The 21,287-nt window shown below is 44.9% G+C and overlaps 1 protein-coding gene across 1 annotated transcript in view; it reads left to right on the top strand.

The window, feature by feature from the left end:
• The window catches only part of MLXIP (MLX interacting protein), a 45,549-nt gene that overhangs the window by 1,625 nt on the left and 22,637 nt on the right, over positions 1–21,287 (top strand). The window contains exon 2 of the mRNA XM_050318158.1: positions 21,159–21,265. Within this exon, the coding sequence (XP_050174115.1) occupies positions 21,159–21,265 (107 nt within the window). The remainder of the gene's footprint in view (positions 1–21,158; positions 21,266–21,287) is intronic.

Below are 21,287 nucleotides of genomic sequence, written 5' to 3'. Positions count from 1 at the left end.
ATCAGCTTTGTTTTATTTTGTGCTTCCACTAGTAAGTCCTTGGAATTTTGAAACTAAGGATCACATCTGATGCAAAGAAGTAAATCTGTCACATCAACTGACAGTAGTGAACTCTGGTGCAGATGCGCAAACTCAGCACTAAATCTATTTTAGAAGAAATAATTTTACCCTGCTTGCTGGTGGTGGTGTGAGACAAGGTGCAGAGAATATCTTCTTTGAGGCTGCCAGAGAAGAGCACGTTGTTAATGCTTCTGTGCTTGGGTACCTCAGGGTTTGCTCAGCTGCAGCCCTGAAACATCCTGCCCAGATCCAGCCTGGTTACTCAACAGCTTTTTAAATCTGCTCAACAAACCGACTGTGAACTTGGGTCTAAAAAGGATTAAAATAACTTTGGAAAGTCTGGTTTGGGGTGATGAATGTAGGTATGAAATGAGGAGTTATCTCTGTTTAACAGTTGATTAATTTGAGTGTGTAGGTTGTAGGTCTCTGTCCATGTCCTCCTCAGGTAAACAGCAACTGCCTTCTGTGCTGTGCTTCAGGTTGGGTTTGATCCTGGTTGGTTTATGGAGATATTTTTGTGGCTGTTGCCTCAGCTGTACCTTTCCCACTATGTCAGATCCAGCACTGACAAAACACTCGGATTCTGGGTTAACATTTCCCGTGCTGGAATGGAAATTCTCTCCAGAAAAGAACTGGGAAGTGTGGAAACCAAAACTGTAGCACAGAAAGGTGCAGAGTGGGCTTTTTTCGCTTTGTGGGAGCATGAGCTGACTCCCCATGTTTCCAGAGCTGTGTTAAATACAATCCCAAGGAAGCTGCTGTAACAGAGCTCTCTGTGTAGTATTTATTTACACATGACACCCCTTTCTAGTGTTTCAGTGTTTAAAGTTTTAAAGAGAAGCAGTAAAACAGTGGTATCCATTAACTTTGCTGATGGACTAGAAAGCAGAGTTTTTCTAGATTACCTCTGTCATTACCTTGGTCATTACCTCGGGTGGTTTATGTTTGGAAGTGACCAAATTTATGCTGAATCACGGATGTGTGGTGTAGCCTGGGCTCTTTTAATTGTGATGTAATTTATTTATTATTTTTTTATTTGGCTTTCTGCTGTTAACTGTCAGACTTCCTATGATTAAAAAAAAAGCCTTTTCTGAACACCAGAGAAGCGATTCCCTTGTGCCTTCGAGCAGTACAAGCCAAGCCGACTCTAATGTTCATCACAGCTGTTTCGGTCACGTATCCAGTTGCACGGCTTGAAAAGTCTCATTTCAGACAAGCCAGTTCCACAGGGGGAAATATGCCTATAGCACAGTCCCCTGCGCAGTGAGCAGATTAAAAACAATTTTCCAAATCAATAAGTTACTTATAAACACCGGGGTTTACGACAGGTATCACGCGGGCTGGGCTTTATCTAAATGTCACCCATTTTTCTCCCGAGATTGACTGGGGGAGCTGTTCCACACTCACAGAGGTGAAAGGACATTGGTTTTCCCTTCTTACCCTCTTCATCTCAGCTCTTTGAAACAAGGTGACCTTGCAGACCTTGGTGTGTGGAGGTAGCTAGAATTGCCACTGTGGCAGGCAGGCCGGTGTAAAGGCAGAAAGATCTTAAAAAATGTGCTTTCTGAAATGAAAAAGAGCTTTGACACTGCTCATTCTGATGAGAAACTGTGCTGGCGGTTGTATGACCTGCAGTGTGCAGAATTAAGTAAAATGATATGTCATCTTGATATTTAATTTAGTAAAGGCCTTTAATGGTAACTTTACCGTTATCCAAATAATTACATTACCCAGAAATAACTTTCCAGAGCTGAACTGTATTCGGAAATGTTCCAGCAACGGCGTATCGTGAAGGGTTTTTTTCCTGAGATTGGGGCAGAAGAATTTTTTCTCTTAATTTTGGAGGCCTGTTGTCTTCAGTGGAAGAATCCTGTTCAGCTCCATGTGGAATGTGGTCTGAAGGCTCATGTGAAGTGAAAATTTGTGCTTTACAAAAGGGCACTGTAAACCATTTACTGCCCTAAGAGGCTGGAATATGGGACATTGGATTTCCCTGTGGAAAACTCTGCTTTGGGAACAATGAGGTATAGTTTGTCTAATGGTCAAAACCTGAAATAGGCACTTGGAAATGCAGATCTGCATATTCCAAACTGCATGTGGAGCTCTGAAAAATGTTAGGAGTGTTAGGAGTCAATGACCTTGTGATAATTTGTCTCTAGGACAGGGAGGTAAATCCTGCTGGAATGACTAATGTAATCATTGCTGGGAGTAGGAAATACAACTTATTGCTCCTGGAAAAAGTAGATTTAAGACAATTCTTTCGTTATTTTCTCTGGGTGTAAGGGAGATAAGTGACAGTGCAGATTTCAGTCAGCCTTACCCAGCGTGTTGTATTCATGCCCTGTAAAGAAGTAAGAGGTTGATGAGGCTCTGGGACCCCTGTAAGTCATTAATTTTCTGTATGAAGGTTCCCTTCTTGTGCACTGCTTGGGAGACAATCTCTGCAGTAGAGACAATTCTCAGTTGTGTGTGGTCATGTAGATCATGTAAACAAAGCACAAGGTTTATTTTAGGAATTATTAACAATACGACTCACACACTTGGGTGATGTTCTTTCTAAACTTCTATTACGTATTATTATGTCAGTCTGTGCCTACCTTAGTGCTAGGGTTGATAGGGCAGATGAAGATGACTTTGTGGGCTCAGTTATTCCTAAGTAGCCTCAGAGTTCTCTTGTCTCCTGATAAGAGCATAAACACCGTGCCAGGTGTTGTGCTTGAGGTAAGAGCTTTAACTTTGGCGTGAGATACTTGTCTAAAACCTTCTGGGTCCTGCCTGTTGAAGTTGCATGGAACAGGAGAGTGGGGTCTGGGAACTGGGACAAAGGCTGCCTTGTGAACAGCTTGCCAGGTCATTTCTAGATTTCATCTCTCTTCTTTGGCAATATGACCCCTTTACTTCATGTAAGCCAAAAATATTCCCTTCCTCGGTGGACTGACGTTAGGGGTCAGCTTGTTTCCAAAGCACCTTTGCCACATATTCTTTGTGAATGCATCATGTGTTTGTTTGGGGAAGTTCTTAGCAATGCTGATGGCAAGTTTGAGATTAAAAACTTCCAGAATTTAGTTCCATATTTCACATGCTGCTTGTAGAAACTACTCTGATAAAAACACTGGTATTCACCCTGTGAATTAAGCCAAACTTGAACAGAGTTGCTGTGTTATGAGTCTTTTTTAACCATAACAAGGCTCCCTTCAAAGCAAGGATGCTGTATTCAAGGTGCAGTATGAAGCAGGACGTTGGTTCTGAGCCTCTTACCCTGCTTATGTCAAATGCTTGATATAGTCACAAGCTTTTAAGCTCTGAGTAAGATGCACTTTGAAATTCCACCTTGACAACCTTGAACCTGGGGACAATTTGCAGAATGATTGCTGAGCTGTTGTCCCTTCAAAGATGCATTTCTTTGCCAAAGTAAACACTTAGTAGTGGTAGTGTGAGAAGGCCTTGGTTCAAATTAAGGTCTTGGTGTCTTCAGGGCTACACATGACTCAAAGCAAAACAGACAAATTCTGCAGACAGAGGTTTGGATACAGGGACAATTTTTTCGTGTTGCTCCTGGCTATTTTGGTGGTTCTGCAGGTCCCAAGCTGTTAGTGGTTTCTGTGGGCCTGGTTGTGCAGGGTGTTACTGCAGGGGTATGTGCACAGTAGTCACATTTTTCATTAAAAAAGCATATTGTTGATATCATCTTTTGATTTACCATGTACATGTTTTGTTGTAGTTCTCATCTGGTGTTTTCACTCAGTAAACAGATGTTATTTCCTGGCTTAAATACAAGATGGATTTCATAACCATCATTTTTGATGGATTGCTGAAACAGGGAAGAGGGAGCTGCTCTGTCCTCAGATTGCCAGTTCTCAGTAACTGTTGCGTACTCTGAAAAAACTTGGCTGAACTGTTGAGATTTGGCATTTCTTTTAGTGAAGATTTTGTGCTGCATGTTTATGATGTGCTGTGAATGCTATTTGATGGCAACAGAAATTAACACATTGATTTCCAGTTCTTTCCCCTTCCCCCTTTTTAATTTCTTTCTACTGAGTGGCAGGAGGAATTGAAGCCAAGAAACCCGAAGTTCAGGTCTTAGCTTTACTCATGTTTTTCCACACGCCCCTTTAGTAGGTCACTGAATCATTCTTGTTTGTTACTTTCCCATGTGGGGAAAAAAAATTCCATTCTTTCCATTCTTTTGGAAAGCAGAATTGATATAGAGTCACTTGAGCAGCTGCTTATCTGACTGTGTGTCCTTAAGCTATGGTTAGTCTTAATCAAACAAAGGGGTATCTGGTGATGCTGTGAGCTGGGAAGGGGTGGGGAGGAATAAAGGGAGCTTTGTGGCCATATTGAGCTGAAGGTTGGGCATTTCTGGGATGTCACAGGCTTGAAGTAGAGAGTAAATTGTAAATTAGTGTGTGGGGATTTTCCCCCCTAATAACAGGACTCGGATCTGTTGCAAAGCAGGAAGAGTTGAGAGGGTGAGGAGTGAGGGTGGAAACTCACTGAGATTTGGAGTGAAATTAAGAGGATCTTTGAGGAATGCACTGAATGAATTTGAAGGGCCAAGGTAAAGCCACAGGATGAGCTGGATGGTGTTGACAGAGGTCACAAGGATGGAAACAGGAAGGGGGGCAGGAAAGATCCTGTGAAGTTCAAGTCAAACAAAGGTTGTCTCAGCTGACTGGGTGGGTTTGAGCCTGGGTTACAAACTCTCTAAACTCCTGTGAGTGAGGAAATGTTCAGCAGGAGGGGTGGATGGAATGGCAAGGAGGAAAGGGAAGTCTCTGAGGATGGTGGGGACTCTGTGGAGAAGAAAAGAGGTTGGAGCTGTACTTTGAGGAGATCTGATAAAGAGGACAGAGGTGAATGAGATGAGTTGGGGAAAAAAGATGTGGGTGTTGTGCTGTTCAGGGCAGGAGAAATAGGTATGAAAGGGAAGAATATATGGAAAGTGAGGGTAGATGATTGAAGGTGTGTTTGGAGTCAGAAAAGTCCAGCCTTTATTCCCCGTGCTTTGATCTTTGATGGAAGACCTGGATGGGAATCACTTCAGGAGGGTGTGCCTGATAAAGGGAGGGAATGAGCTGGATGGACCCAAATGTGGAAGTCACGGATGATCACCCAGTAAAATAGGGGTAGGAGAGTTGGGGTTCCTGCTTTGACTCTGCTCATGCTGCCTTGCTTGCTTTTCCTATTAGGGAGAAAGGGCTGTCTTTTTAAAGCACAACAACAGCAGCAAAAATCCTTACCAGTTTAGAAACTTGGACCAGTTTGGGTTTAATCTGGTATTTTATTTTTAATTAGTAGACTACAGACTATATGCTGCTTCCTTTCTTTGTATGCAGACATTAATTGCATTTACGGTTTTCCTCGTCTGTCCTTTGATATCTTAATGTCATTGGCCTGAGCAGTTTCTTTAAAGACAAAACTTCTAAGCTTCTTCTGAGGAAAAAGGCAAGCTTTCTAAACTCTTTGATGGCTATAGAAAGATTTTACAGCTTTCATATGATTTTTCCTTTGGCTCTGGGAAGGAAACCTTTAACATGCCCATAAAACAATTATGAAGATGATTAGGAAAAGTACTTGTTTCAGTTGCCTCCAAAGAAAATAGAGTTGGTTCTTTGTGTTTCAGACGGTGATGGAAAAACCTGAATCTGATTGTTTTTAGTGCAAGCTGAGGTTACACTATTGTCACAGTTTCTGAAGCAGGAAGGCTTGAAAAATGGTGTTAGGAAAAGCAAGGTTTTCCAGAAGTGGCTTCCAATAGTTTTAGTATTAGAATAGAAATTCTAAACATGGTCTTTTCAAATAATTTTTTGTTTGTTTGCTCAAATGGGAGCTGGAAGGCCACTTTTGATTGTTTGTTTTTGAACGTAGAACAGGCTGACTTGGTGCCATTCCTGATATAATTAATGAGGCCATCCCTTTGTGAGTGAAGAGCAATTGCCATCGGAAACGTTGCAGTGTGCGTTTGCCACAGCTTATTTACTTAGTGACACAAGCACAAAGCTCTTCACTGGCCCTTGGTTTCTTGGCTGTTGATCTTAGATAAATCAGCTACTGCTTTTTCCTCCCTTTCTCCCTTCTAGAAATGACCCAAACAGTCTCAGCACTTCAGAGCTCCAGATGTGTGTGCTGGCCTTTCTGAAAGGGGGAAACAAGGGCGGGAGGTTTAGAAGTGAGCTCACACAGGAGTCTGAAAGGAAGCAATATCAGAGATGACACTTCAGCTACAAACTTAAATAATAAAGGAGACAAATGGAAGAAAGATTTAGGAGGGGACGAGGAAGATGTGCAGCTTATTGACACCTCTGTTAGGAAAGCTACTGTAAGTGATGAGGAACCCCACAGATACAAATCACAGGGTAATAAACCCAGGATGATATTTTAATGGTAATCCTAATGCTCCTAGAAGGCAGAGCTCTGCTGAGTGCCTTGGGCATTCATGGAACTGCCTGTGAAAAACTCCTGCTCCCTGCTGGGGCTGGTGTCTGTGCTTCTGAGAGGCTCATTGCCCTCATGGTGCAGTCACCGAGGAAGCTTCAATATCTGGAACTTCACCCTGGATTCACGAGTGGTGCTGATAGTGGCCTTTTGGAGACTCTAGAAAACCCCCCTGCTTTCAGAACAGCGGGAGCTGCGTTCTGCATGGAGGAATTCGGATTTTTCACCTGGGGAGAGGTGTTTTGTTGGCCTTGGAAGTCTAAATGGTGTCAGCTTCCCTGAGCTGTCCGATGGTTGATTGCATTAGAGGCACGACCCCTTTCTGCAGGAGAGGTTTGCTCCAGGCCTCAGGAGGACCCTGCCTGTGAAGGGACCACCTTGACTCCGCCAGCAGGAGTGACAAGGGCTCCTGGTCTGCTCTCCTGCCTTGGCTGGACGTGCTGCAGTTCTGGACTCTGCCTCCCTGGGTTAAATGGAGTGTTGGATGGAGCAGATGTTCACTCCCACTCCTGCAGGGATAATGTTAATCTTACTGCCGTTCCCATACATGTGACAATCTCTTACAGGTCCCTTGCAGGCTTAATGCCTCTGAGGAGCAGGTGTTAAAGGAGAGCCTGGGTGGCACCTTGGCCATTCTGTGTGGTGTGAATGACTGGCTGCAGGGGGATTGCCATTCCCTCTCTGTTAAGCGGATTTCAGTTTGTGCCTTAAGGTATGGAAACTGTCTGCTACTTAAGAGCAAGCTCAGGGACAGTTAGCTTGTGGAAGACTAGTATTTTTAGTTGGGTTGTCAGCTGTGTTGTCAGGTGGATAATAGAAAACGGGAAGCCATTTAGTCCCAGTGACAAAGTTCCTTCCCTTGGCTGGTTATCCAGAGCACCTGCAAGGTACACAGCCCAGGGTGTCAGGAGTGGTTCTCAGAGCTGCTTTGTCACCTTTGAGACCGTAAAACAAAAGGTGACAGTCCAGATGGGAAGAGCTTGCAGGCCACTGCGGGGATTATCTTGTAGCAGGGTGTTAGGGAAAGAATCTGATTCCCTCCAATTAGTGATATGTCGGTGTGTTTTGGCCAGGCTGCTGCTGACCCCCAGATAACCCTTGGCCGGGACAGGGTTGGTGACGTACCGTGATGTGAGGAAAGGGTTCAGCTGTGTAAGTAGCTCACTGTGGTGCTTAATGAATTGATCACTTTTCCTGAAAAGCACAGAACGATTTTAATGACTTGTTAGAGAGCTTTTTGTCCTTGGTTTTGTGTTCATGCAGCACATTATCTATGATATTAATGTACAGTTAGAGGCCTTTTCATCTCTCTCTACTTCTAGTTTAGCTGATTGTGTGGTGCAAGAAGCACTGGATACACTCCTTTTTGCTATGTTTAATGTCCTTTTTTACTGTAATATTTTATATATGGTAATGTCTTCCTACATACAGAGATACATTTATCTTTTTTTAATTATAATGGGAGGTTTCTGGATTTCCAGGGGTATCTTTATTGCTCAATTATCCCACAGGAGAGCAAGCAGAGGATAGGTTAATGGGTAGGGTACATCTGTGGTGTTTGTGCTTCTGTTTTATTGCAGATTAACAATATGTCCCTCTGCCTTCTACCAGTGATTTGGGAAGCAAAGGAGAGAATTTGGGGAGGACAGTTCAGAGCAGAAATAGAAGAGGTGAGGCTGCTTTGAGCCAAAGGAGCAAAGGAAGAAAGGTTGAGAGATCTACCTTTAGTCCTAAAGAGGTGTCCTTATCCAAGTACAGGGATCTGATGTTTGCTACAGCTTTGTTTCTGCTTGAGCTTGAAAGGGCTTCTTCCATCTCAGCTGGGAGATGGAAAGGTTGCTCTCAGCTTTGCTGGTGTTGGCTGGGGTTTATTTGTACCAGGATTGGCTTGTGAATAAGAACAAGAATTGAAGAGTTAAGCCTTGAGGGTGACTGAGGGGTAAGGAGAAGATCCAGATAGCCTTGCTCTTGTGCAGTAGGTTTGCCCTTCCTGAGAAAGAGGATTGCTGTTACTGGGTTTGGGAGCGAGGCAGCAGCTGCATCGTTTATACCCGGGTCTTGCAAACCTGGGGGGGGAAGGTGGCAACCTGCAGGTGTGCCCTGCTCTGACCCCTCTGTGTGGTGTGTCTGTGGTGCTCAGCCTGGCTTGCCTGCTGTGCTGTATCTGCCCTGGTATTCCAAGACAGTCCTGTGCATGTGGATGTTCCAGAGGTAGCTGTGCTGGGAGCTCGTGTGAACCCCAGAGCCTTTGCTGCCTTTGCAATGGCTGTGCTGAATGCAGGGCCTTGGGCCTGGCTGTGTCCTGCCAGGCTGGAGGAGCAAAGGAAGGAGAGTGTACAACTGTTTTGTCCTGAAAGGTTTGGGTGCATCTTGTACCACTGCCCAAAACAGAACTGCAGAAGCACATGGAAGCAGGATGGGACCTTTTCTTCTCACTGATCCTTCCAGCAGTGGAGCCTGTTATTCCTCAGAGATGGGGTTGTTGTCTGCCTAACAAGCTCAGAGCAAACATTGCAGAGGCACCAAGAAGGGTTTCCTTCTGGGATCTGTCAAGTTTGTTCTTTTCAGAACTCTCTAGCATGGGGTGTTTACTCGAAGTCCTGGCTGTCCTTTCCCTCTGTTTACTCTCTCTTCCCTCAAGGTCCCATAGTAACGGGTGCTGTGCCTGCAGCAGTTCAACAACAGCTGAAGTGACCTTGGCCAGCATGGCCAGGAGACCTCTGGCCAGGCTGCAGAGACAGGGACTCCTCTATCCAACAGCCAGACCCTTCCCCAGCCCATGTGCGCTCCTTGTCCAAAACACCCTTCTCGTCCACATGGCCCTGTCTGTGCCAGGGACTTCACTGCCTTGGCATCGGAATTCTGATGTAGGGCAAGGGTGAGACTCACTCCATGCAGCCAGGAGTGAGGAGACAGAGCCCAGGCTGTGTGGTGCTGCTGCTGTATCTGTGGAGCAGCTGGAATGAAGGGACACTGGGGTTTCACAATAGTCCTAAAAATAACTCTGGCCCGCTGCATTCGTGTGAACACGCTCTGAGAGCCAGCACAGGTTGCTCTGCTAAATTCTGCTTGCTGCATCTTGCATCCAGATTTTAGAGTGCTGTAAAATCTTGTTTGTCCTCACTGTTGACACCATTCCCAAAGGGGCAAGAGACCAAATGGAGCAGGAATTGTGGAAGAGCTTCTCAGGTCTTTGTGATTCTTCTTTGAAGCCCATCACTGCTCTTGATTATCTTTTTATCATGCAGGCTTTTGCATTTGGTGCTGTGGGGTGACCCTTGATGTAGCCTGTGTTAGTTATTGAAAACCATTACTTTACAGTGTGTTGGAGGCAGAAGTGATCAGCAATGTAAGAAAGGAAAGGCGTGCAGGTAAAAAAGGAAAACATATTAAAAAAGTTAAAAAGGGCTTGTAGGTCTGGCAGCTGTTACAGAAGAAGTGCCAAACAGGAAGAGGCCAGGGAAGATCTTACTGCATTCCTGATCTGCCAGTCACTGGATATGGCTATTATCTGCTGCCATGTTTCCCAGAGCAAAGAATGCTATCATTTGTTATGTTCTAGGATGGTTGGTCTCTGCTCATCCTGATGAATTTCTGCATGTTTATATGGGAGCTGTGGTCTGAGTAAGCTTCCCCATGGCAAGTCAAGCTCTGTTAGTAATAATTACAGTGACAGCTGTGCATCAGGAGAACTCCTGGTATTTGCCCACTGAAGTCCTGGTCCTGCTAAGCTGTGTTGTGGATTCAGGAACGGGCTCTGAAGTTTGCTGGTCTGTCAGCAGCACGTACAGGTCTGGTTACATGTCATGCCTCTCCTGTTAGCTTGTTCTGTACAGTGTCCAAAGAAGGTGAGACATCTCCCTCTGTAAAGCCCTGCATGTTGGTATCTGCACAGCTCAGTCCAGCTCTGTTTGCTTGGTAAACATCTGTCCCTGGGGATGGAGGATGAGTGAACTTGGATACTAAACCCTGGTGGTGGTGGTGTGCCAGATGTGGGAAAGCAAGAAATGGTGAAAGGGAATGAACTGCTTGCTTTTACTCTTTATAACACAGCCTTTGGGAAAGAAAATTGAGTGGAGGGGTTGTAGAGGGGGGGAAACAGGTTTGTGACCTGGAAGCACATACAGAAATTACTTTTCTGGGTTTGAGGATATGAAACTTTTGGAAAGGAAGGACTTAGTCAAAGGATTTGGATGTGGTTGTGAAACGTTGAGATCTGTTGCAGAGCCAGAGAAGTTCTTTGCATGTTGTCAGCTTATTTCAAATGAACTCAGTGTTGGGATGGGAGAACTGACTTGATCAGGAATACAGAAATCCTCAAGGAGGGATCTGCATTCACTTTGGGTAATCAGCAGCCACGTTTGACACCTAAACCCTGCCGAAAATAGAAAGCAGAGATTGTGAAATAGCTGAGAATCCAAACCAATCTGTCCAAAAGCTGGGGCATCTGAGTCATTGCAGTGGTCACCACACTGGCTGTTCTCTACTAAAAATGTCACTATCTCTCCCTTTCCAAAGCACACACCTCCTAAATCAGTGGACATATTCAACTCACACAGGTATAGAGGAAAAAGTGTCTATAAGCGCAGCAAAAAGGGCAGCTATGTAGCTATTCCAATTCACTGTTAGGGAGCGAGTCAATATACTTGTTAACATCATTTTCCTTCAGAATTGAGGGGGGGTGGTTGTTGGAGCTGGCAGGAGAGTCACGGGAACATGCTCGTCCTGTTCTGACTCCTCCTCAAGCAGCTGCTCGTGTGCAGTGCTGGGGACAGTACTGGGAAGGCAGGACCCGTGGCCAGCCTGGAGGGATGTTCTTGCAGCTCTTGTTAAAGCAGGAGAGCTCTGGTGCCAAGTGCTGGAGGGAGCTGGGCAGTGTTTTGGTATCAGCTGTGAAAAAATTCCAGGCAGCATTTGGTGTCTGGAAGCTGTAAGGCCAGCGTGTGTGGCTGCTCTGTTATATCATCAGCCCTGTTTGGTGCTGCTGCCCTCCCTCACCATCTGCCTGAATATCCTGGATATTCCATGGTGTTGTGAAAGCAGAGAGCCAATATGTTTGTGACTGGAATGACACTGTGATCTGAGTCCTTCCTCCTGTGAGGAGGGGCAATCTCTAATCAGACTGCATGGGAACCAGAGGCATTCCTGAGTTCTGGTCCGTCTCTTGCTGTGTGACACAGTTAACCCTTCTTGGGAAACCTCATTAGATTCCACTCGTTTGCTTTAGCAAATCAGCAAATGTTATTGAAGAACACGGCTCAGCCTGGAGACTGCGAGTGGATGCACAGAATTCTGCAATAAAAGCCAATTCATTACTGTTTCTAATAAACTTTTGGGGTGTGAAGGCTGTTGTTTGGGAACCCAGCATGGATCCCATCTGTTTCCAGTATCCAGTTGTACAACCCTCAAATCTCCAGTAAAAATCTTAGCAGGGCTTAAGGAGCCTAAAACTTTTATTAGCGGTTTTTATTAGCACATTAATAGGCTTGGTGTCTGAGCTTGGCATGGGGTGATTATGGGTTGGGTGGATGGAGCAAGGCCTTGGGAAATGGGGAGACAGATCTGAGGAAGTTTTGAGGGGTTGCTTCTCTCTATAACAATAAATATGTTATTTACCTGTCATGTGAGCTTTCTAAAGGACTCTACAAAGTGAAGAGTGAGGGCTACTTTCTTGTGATTTTGGCACATGGGGAAAATGTGGTTCAAAGAGACTCATATGAGGATCATTTGGTGACTTTTTTGTTTGCAGTAAGATTCAGGAAAGTGCTGATAATGTTACAGGTTTTACCGCTTGCTTTGGGACACAAACCATCTTGGTCCATTTGGAAGTGTGTCCTTGGTAAGGAGCTGCATCAGTCCAGCTGTGTCTTTGAACTGCTGCACAGGTGGATGACTTGAGAATTTCTAAACCATTTTGCTGGTAAATACTTAATCATGGGAGTCACTGTGAGCAATGGAATGACTTCACAAGGGTATAATGCAATAAAATCGAGGTCTTTCTCTGACACTCCCCACACAGAGTGAGGTTCAGTATTGCTTTATAAAGTGAACTGCCATGAAACATTTGTCAGAGCCCCGTGCATGGTGTCCATAACCACCATCATTATAAAGAAACAGATTCAACAGCTCAGCAGGACTTGGAGGCACTTCCCTAAGGACAGGGCTGGTCTTCTTTCCATCTGTGTGTGGGAACCAGGCATGGCCCTTGGCCTGTCCAGTCCTAAACGGGGAACAAGAGCTGTCTGGGAAAAGTGTGCAGAGCACTGAGTGGCACCAGCTTGGTGCTCCCCTGCCAGCCTCGTGTCCCAGTTAACCAGGGAAGGGTCACTCCCAGCCTTTCCTGCTGCAAATCTCACAGCTCCCATTTGAGCTGCTCTGAATGTTCCCCCTTCCTCAGAGGCTGTGCTCTTGGAATAGTGAGTCCCAGGGACTTTCACTGCCCTGTTTGGGATGTGGCTGCTCCCATGGCAGGAACTGCCACTTCTCAGGTCCCTGGGATGTTCCCCTCGAATTGAAGGGCTGGTTTTGGTGCAGGCATTGCCAAAGCATTTCTTTGCACATGGATCCAACAAAGCTCTGAATAGAGGCTTTTCCTGAGAGGCATGCATGACCTTTTAGAAGTGATTTTATTTTTTCCCTAAACTCCTTTCCCACATTCCAGGCCGTTTCATGTTAATTCTGGAAGGAGTTTTCTCCCTCCATTACCTTTCCATGAGATTTTGATTGATCTTTCAGTAGCTTCAGTAGTAACACATGAGTGCCTTTAGCCTGCTTCTGTCTCTCGTGTAGTTTCTGGTTCAGCTTTTATGTAAACTTTGAATAAACTGTATGTGTTGCTGAAGTCTTGGGTCTGTAATAAGTGGGTTTGGGAACAAGCCTGGTGTTTTTCAAGCTGCAGGGAGCTGGCTGCAGACAACTGGTATAAAAGCTTTGTGTCACAAGGGGAGAGCTGGGGGAGCATCTCTGCTTTTGCAAACCCTTAAGGGGCTTTCAGAATAAGATCCTTGAAGTCTTGCAGTATATTTATAGGCTTGTGGTGTTGTTCAGAGAACGTTACACTATCCTCTGCAGACAGAGCTGGTTTCGGGTTTCTCCCGCACGGTAAACAGCTCTGGGCTCCAGTGGTGTGTGTGCTGCTCAGAGAGCTGTGCTGATCTGTCACACTGATAGGGTTTGTTTGGGTTTTTCAGAAGCTCTGTGTGTGAAAAAAAATCTTTGAACCATAATTCAAAAGCCCCAGATCGTCACATCTTGATCGGTTCATTAGTCTGGGCTGAGGTCTTCATGTTCAAAAAGATTCTGACGTGTAGCTCTCTTTGTACAAGAGGGACCTTGCCAACAGCCATCCCTTTAAATGAGAAGGAAGGTGCAGTTCCTGATCATCTGTATGGGCAAACAGCTCTTTGTAGTGAATATTCTAATTCTGAGAAGGTTGATGAAAAGCCAGTGGCAGAAAGCAAGTTTTAGGAAGAAGTGGGAAATTTCAAGACACTGTGAAATAAGTGAGTAGGAATCACTTCCCTTTGTATTGAAACTGCTCTAAAAATGACACTGTGTTAGTCCTGTGTGTCAGCACCTGTTCTCAGAATGATGTTTCTGGCTGTTCTTTATTGAAGGTCCTGATTTTTGACAGTTGAGGGGTGTGCCATTTTCTGAAGTGATAATATATATAAAGTTACAAAGGTATGACTTGGTCCCTCTACAAAACTAAAGCCCAGCAGGGGTCGGGGGAGGTTTTGGGGAGGGTCAGCAGTGACAGAGGTGGTGGTGAGGCTCCTTTCTCAGCCTTTTGACTGCCATATGAGTGGCATTTCTTATGAAGCTTTTTCTCTTCTCTTCTCTTGCTGTTTCAGTTCTGTAGTAAAGTGAGTCAATGTTGGACAAACGTCTGAAAAGCAGGAACATGTCTAGAAATATCCTTTGATTTCTGACTGGAAATGAGAAACTCTCTAAATATTCTGAGTCTTTAAATAGCCACTGTCTAAAGAACACTCCATCCTCCAAGTCTCCTTGATATTTGCACTGTTCTTTATGTTCCCCTTTGCTCTGTGCTCTTTTCACCCTTCCATAACTTGTATGAAACCTGCAGCTGGTGCAGGCGTTTCCCAGAGGTGCTTCCCAGCAGGCTCCCTGTGCACACAGCAGGCCCTGGCCCTGTTGTGTTTGGCTTGAACTGGAGCACGAGACTCCTTCCCTTGATTGACTCAGTGATGGTGGTATGGAAAGCTGTCAGGGGAGATGTGATAACGCTCTCAGAACAGGAGTTTTTCAGCTCTTGCTTCAGCCTGAGGAGGCTGCAGGACATTTCCTTGGCAAAGCACAGGGAGCTTTGTGTGCACAACATCTGCTTGGCCATTGTGAGTCCAGCCCAGACTGGGTGTTATCAGAGCAAGAGCCCAGGCACTGTGAACCTTCATTTACATAAATTAATTTAAACTTCCAGACTTTGCTTCAAATAGGGTTGAATTTCTAATATAAATAAATGAAAGTTTATGGTGCGTTGGGGGCAGGAGTATTTGCTTCTGGTGTACAAGTGACCTTTCCCTTTGCTGTTCCATCTCAGGAGGTGCATACCTGAGCCTGCCTACGTGAAATCAGTTGAGATAACATGTTCCTTGGCAGGTGTTGCAATTTCCATTTGCCAGTGGCTGACTTTGATTTCTGTTTTTGTTTTTCTGGCACTTCTTAATATATAACGCTCGTGATAGAGGGAGAGCGTTTGTCCCTCCCAGTGTCTCTGTCTTTAAGACTGAAGTGTTATTTTTAAAAGGAGGTTAATCAAACGGTGGGGATGGTTTGGTTGGTTTAAAATGTTTGCTGTAACTCCAGCACGGAGCTCCCTCCTCTCCTGTGTGGAGTGTGGGCAGTAGAACATCCTTCCCCTTGCACATCCCTGGAGGGAGGATTTCAGGTAAGGAGGATGAACCAGGTAACCAAGCAAATGACCTGCCCTAAATCTGGCTTTTAAAATGAGCTCTGGCTGGGATTAGTGTCCTGGGGCTGCAGATGGGATTAACTCTGTAGGTACAGATAGGAAGATGCTCCACTGTGGCCTCCTCGCCACCGTAAAAGTGTTTTGGTTCCTCTCCCCTGCCTCTTTGCTGCAGTACACAATGCATATAATCTGATTCTCTGAATGAACCTTTGTTTGGGGAAATACTGTTAGTTTTGGCTCTTGGAGAGCTGAGCTGACAGGCCCAACTCCCCAACAAAACAGATCAGAGATTAAAAAACAAACTAAAACCACGCCTTCGAAAAAAAAAATGCTGGGGAGAAGCCAAACAGTTCCTTTTCTGTGCTGCTGAAAAAGCTGATCTATTTAGCTACTGTACTATCAAATCAGATTCTCTTTGTGTTGCTTAAATTAAGAGCCTCATTACCATTACCTGTCGTAAAGGGAAAATTCTTAGTCTATTTAAATTGCATGATCCTGTACAGGAAGGAACTGAGGGGGGAGGCACAGAGGAAGTGGGTTTTGACCAGGGTTTAACAAGGCAAAAAAGAGGTGTTTTAGCACAAGGGCAGTGGGAATCTGTTACCCAAACAGGAAACACAACACATTTCTGCAGCTTGTTCTTGTAAATGGAATTTACAAAACTCAGCTTTGAAAACAAAACAATTTGTTTACAACCATAGTACACCAGACCCCAGCGGTCTGTAGAAGTGATTCCTGCAGGTCTGCAGTAGCTGCTTTCCAGGGGATGTGCTGTGCTGGCTGGGAATACATATTTGGGCAGCAGGGCCAGGCCTATGGAATCTAAACAGCAATGTTGGGAGGTTTGTGTTTAAATTCCATGTGCAGATCTTGGCCAGGTGCTCTCTGAGTGCAGAAGAAGAAATAACACCTCCTGAGCTGGAGAGCCAACTGTAGATTTTCCTTGTTCCTGCAGTCACAACAAGGGAAAGGTGAGAGGCTGGAAATGAGGACTTGATGTGCAGAGTACAGCGGGACATTGAAAAAATCGACGTCCCACTTCGTAGCCATTGGCATGTAATTCACTGTTTCCTTATTTTTAAGCACAAGATCCTGCATTTCATCCCTCCCAGGGCATTTGAAAGAGCTCTGACTTTGTGCAGCATTTAGTTCACTACAATCCCAAGCTCCCTTGCCAGCTGAAAGTCCTGCTCAGCAACATTTACGTGTCATGGTGTGGAGAATGAACTTAAATTTTTCTGAATGGGAAAAGGGGATTTCTCAGGTTGGTGTTCACAGCAAAGTCTTCCCTATTGCCTTCTGTTAGAAGGGGATTTAATCATAAGGCTGTGGTGCTGTTGTGAGCATTTCTGAGGGAGACAAAAATTGGGGAACAGCAAGTGGAACCAGAACCAGCTTAATGAAGCATTTGAGCTGTATGAAAACCATAAGTTCTACCATACCATACCTACAGTTTCCATTGAATCAATAGGAATTCAAACCACCTGTTAAGTGGAGAATATATAAGCTGACCAGACCAGCATTTTGAGGTTGGCTTGGTTTGGGTAGAATTTATTTTGACGTCTCCTTGTCTACCCCTTCAGTGTTCTTTGTAGAAATTAGTTTCTTAAAATGCTGGTGTTCCTTAAGGCTGATCAGTAGTGAAAAAACCCCACAAAATTCTTCTGGGTTTACAGACAAATAAATGTCCCTTTCTGCCCAAATCTGGAGGGTGCTTGTGTCATATGGTTTCATGCTGAGTGAAGTCCCTCTTAAAATCCTCTGATTAAGGGAGGAGAACAGTGGATTCTTCTGCTGTGAGTCATCTCATATCAGAGAGCCTGATTGTGCTTCTGCAGAAGTTGCAAGGAGTTTTTTCATTTGAGTTGTTAATTGGATGTTTTTTCAGTGCCTTAAGAGCTACTGGTTTAAATTTGAAGTCAATTTAACAGCTGTGAGTGGCATCTCGTGTGCCCCGTACCTGCTAAGAGAGAAGGTCACCCATCTACCTTGTCCCTGCTGAGTCAAAACCACAGCTAAAATATCCTGCAAGGTCATTCATTAGCTGGGTTTATTAATATAGAACAAAATGATGAGGTTCTCAGAGGCAAAACTTTGCATGTAGATAGATATTGCCAGGGTAAAATCTGTTTTGTGCTGTTAGAATACAAACCATCTCCTAATTACATTTCAGTTGACTGAAGAAAAAAATAAAACACCTTGAAGGGAATCAGGTCACACTTTCACAATGGACATCTATTTCTTTTACTTTGCTGCAAATTTTGTGATATTTGAAGGTTTGTAATTGTTTCCAAAACACAGCTGCTTAACCTGGTGTTTTGAAAATAGAGAGGGTTGTGTCACTATGACAGATCAGTGCTGCATTATCTGTCTGCCCACCTGTATCTGTTGGCTCAGGTAGTTCCTGAGCTGGGAAAAAGTATGTGGAAAAACTTGGGAAAGGACTCCAGCTCTCCTGGTGTATCCAGGACTCGCAGGTGAAAGCTGCAGCACGTGGAAGTGGCAGCCTCGGGTGTCTGCAGCTTCTCTACTGGCAGCCCTGTGACTCTCTGAAGCACGTTGGGGCCACTGCGTCCAGGGGGAATTCCAGCTCTCTTGGCTGTGCAGGGGAAGCTTTTTTAGCTGGTTTGCTGGAATCAAATCACTTGAGGACATTTGGTCTCAGCAGGAGGAGGAGGAGGAGGAGGAGATTTCTTCATGGGAGACTGAGCTGAGCTGCTGGAATGCACTGCACATTTACCCACCAGATGGTTTTCAGCTGCTTTGATGTGATGTGTGTGTGTGACAGTGAGGAAAATAGGAAAGTCACCTATTCCCCCAGCACTGTGTGCACCAGCTGTGCCCAGAGCCTGGTTCCCTGGGTGCTGCTCTGCCTGGACCCCCCCTGTGCAGCCCCAGCATCCCCAACCCATGCCCCTGGCTGTGGGTGCTGCTGTCCTGGCTCGTGCCGGGCACTGGTGGGTCCAGCTCTCCCTTGGGATGTTCTCCTGCTCCCCTCCTTGGAAACAGAGCTGCAGCAGCTGTGGCAGAGGGAGGCAGGACCACGTGTGTGCTGATTTCCACTGCCAGGTACACGCTGACCGTGCAGGTGTCGGGCAGGTTGCTCTGCATTTCCTGCAGGAGTTGGTGTGTTCTTGCAGAGCTGGCAGGAGCAGCAGCCCGAGGGGCTCTCCTGTTTTTTGGGTTTCTCCTTGTTGTTTTGCTGCTTTAAAATCTGAAGGCTGGTTTCAGTTAAGCAGCTGCTCTCAGTCACAGTGTTGTCCGAAGTAACTGACTTTCCATTGACTTTGGAATTTGGAGTAGTATCTAAACATTGTTGTCAGCTTCATGCTGATTCCTCTCCACTGAGGCTGAAGTCGTTTCACTTATGACCTCAAGCTGGACTTGTGTTTTGCTCCCTTGGGAACTAAAAATAATAATTATTTTAAGAATAGGTTCTTAATCGCTTCCTTCTTTTGATGCACTACTTTTGTTTAACATTTTCTAAGAATGTAATAGAAAATATTTTAAACTATTTGTGTTTTAATTCCAGTTTTAATTAGCTCTTTGAAGATGCAAGGAGTGTAGCAGACTTGATTACAGTTCCTTTTAGTCTTTTTATAGAAAAGCATTTGCTCTTGCTATTCTGAGTGCAGATTATTAGAGTTTGGTTGCTTTGGCAAACGGTCGAGTCACACAGAGCTCCGAAGAGATGAACATTAAGTTGACAGATTTCTTAGTCGAAGGCATGTGGGCACTTTGTCAGTGCTGGTGATGCATCATCAGTTAATCTCCTGTCTCCAAACTACTAATGTACAGAGGGAAAAACAGGAAAAGATTTAGGTGCTTCAGTCTGGGTTTAGAAGGAAAGATAAGACAAGGTGTGCAGTGAACACCGAAGGTGAGGGGGGAATATTAAAGAGGTGGAGACATCTGCTCTCTGCCCTGACACACAGCAGCTGGAGAACAGTGACATTAGTACTTTATTTGAGGATCTTTCTATAAACTAAAAGTCTTGAAACTTGGAAATGGGGTTTGGGGAGACGTATTATAAGTTTTTACTGTCGGGCAACAACTCCCTGGATGGTGCATTTCTACAGCCTGTTGCTACAACTGGCATTTTACTCAGTAGTCAAATTGAAAGAGCAGAGTTGGTTTTTTTTACCTGTCACTTGGCTGCAGTCTGGCATTTACTGTTCTGTTATTGTCAGGGTTGGGGGAGTACTGGAGTGGCCAGAGCAGCTGTGGTGTTTGCAAGGGAGGAAAGAAATGGTGAGCCAAATACTTGAAGAAAGTGTTATTTTAATATCCTGCTATTGGCAGCTCTGGCATTCTGGCTGCTTTTGTTTAGGCTGTGAAGACTTTTTACTTGTTTATAGCATTACAAGTTTTATTAAAAGTTTTCTTTAAAAAGAGCTGCTGTCAGGAGGTTTCCCAGACTAAATAGGAAAGTAGAAATCATCAGTTCTCCAGCCTCAACCCTGCCTCTGCGTGGCCTTGGGAGAGCCAAGGGAAGTTCCTGGCACTTCTGTAGGATGTACTTCCAATTTGCAGAGTGATTTTAGAGCTGATGTGTAAAACAGGGGCTTTTAAGGATAAATAATTCATCTCTGAGTTCCTGTGTACCGAGTTGGTGGTGGCAGGTTGCCTGTGCTGGTGCATCCCTGCAGTGCCACTGCAGTTCATGGCAGAAATCACTCCCCCCTGCCCAGGTGCCCAGTGATCTCTCCCGAGAGGGCAGAGGGTTTGGAGGTGACTGTTCTGTCCCTCCCTTGTGCACATTTTACTGCAGGTGTCCATGACCTGATGCTCATGCCAAGATGAACCTGTTTCCTTTGCCTGGGAAGATGTGCAGCTAAACCCACAAAAAACAAGAGGGAGAACCTGGGATAGGCACAGTTCCTGTGCTTTAGTCTCTGGCTTTAAGTTAACTGTTCTATAAATATTTCCTACTTCCTCTGCTCTGTCAGTAGTATGGATTAATGATTCATAGAGGTGTGTTTTGAGGGCTGGGTGGTTTGTGTTTGTACAGTGTTGACTGGAATCCTTGTTACTTGTTCCTTTTCCCTTCCATCTCCCTTCTACCTCCCAAGATCATTCATACGTAACCCATTTCTCTTTCCAGCCTTGCCTTTCCTTGGAGAAAACTTACTCTTTCCAGCCTGTTGGTGATCCTTTGTGCCCAGCTGTGTTTGCCAGCACTGTAGAATTGTTGGGGTTTGGTTTTTCTTGGGCCAGAACTGGCATTTCATTCTTCCTTTCCAGTGTTACCAGCCTGAAAAACCGAGTGGAACTGTAGAAATGAACTTCAAAAAGTCCAAACCACAGCCATACTCTATGTAACCAAACATTCAAAAACCTCTAGACCAGGTTTTGGGCTTAATTTTGAGTAACCTTGTTCTCAGTTGATGGAAGCTCATAGGTGGGGATTTGAAAAGCTGGGATAATGGCAAGGAAAAAAGAGTGGGTGAAATGAATTTCATTGCTGCTGAAGATACTTGTGAGACCAGTTGTGACAGTTCTTAGTTCTCGTGGATGAGAGCATGAAGGAGTCTTGAAAACTGGATGAATCTCTGTCTCCTGGCTCAGTGAGCCGTGGACAGCACCTGGCAAAAGTTGTCACTGGCCAAGTGTGACTTGTTGTAATTTTTTTCTACTGACAGTTTGGCAGTTTTAGGGAGATACATTGTCTTGAAAGGAGAGAAAAACCTGAAAGCAGAATGATTTGTTGTCTGTTTTGTTTCAGTGGAAGATTGGTTTCACCCAAATGGAAAAATTTTAAGGGATTGAAACTTCAGTGGAGAGATAAAATCCGTCTCAATAACGCCATCTGGAGGGCCTGGTACATGCAGTGTAAGTACCGTGCTCGTGTGTC

The sequence above is a fragment of the Myiozetetes cayanensis genome, unplaced genomic scaffold, assembly GCF_022539395.1.
Source record: "Myiozetetes cayanensis isolate MyiCay16 unplaced genomic scaffold, myiCay2020 scf21, whole genome shotgun sequence".
NCBI classification, from domain to species: domain Eukaryota; kingdom Metazoa; phylum Chordata; class Aves; order Passeriformes; family Tyrannidae; genus Myiozetetes; species Myiozetetes cayanensis.
Note: the sequence above shows the minus strand (reverse complement) of the source record. Positions and strands in the feature narration are given on the sequence as shown.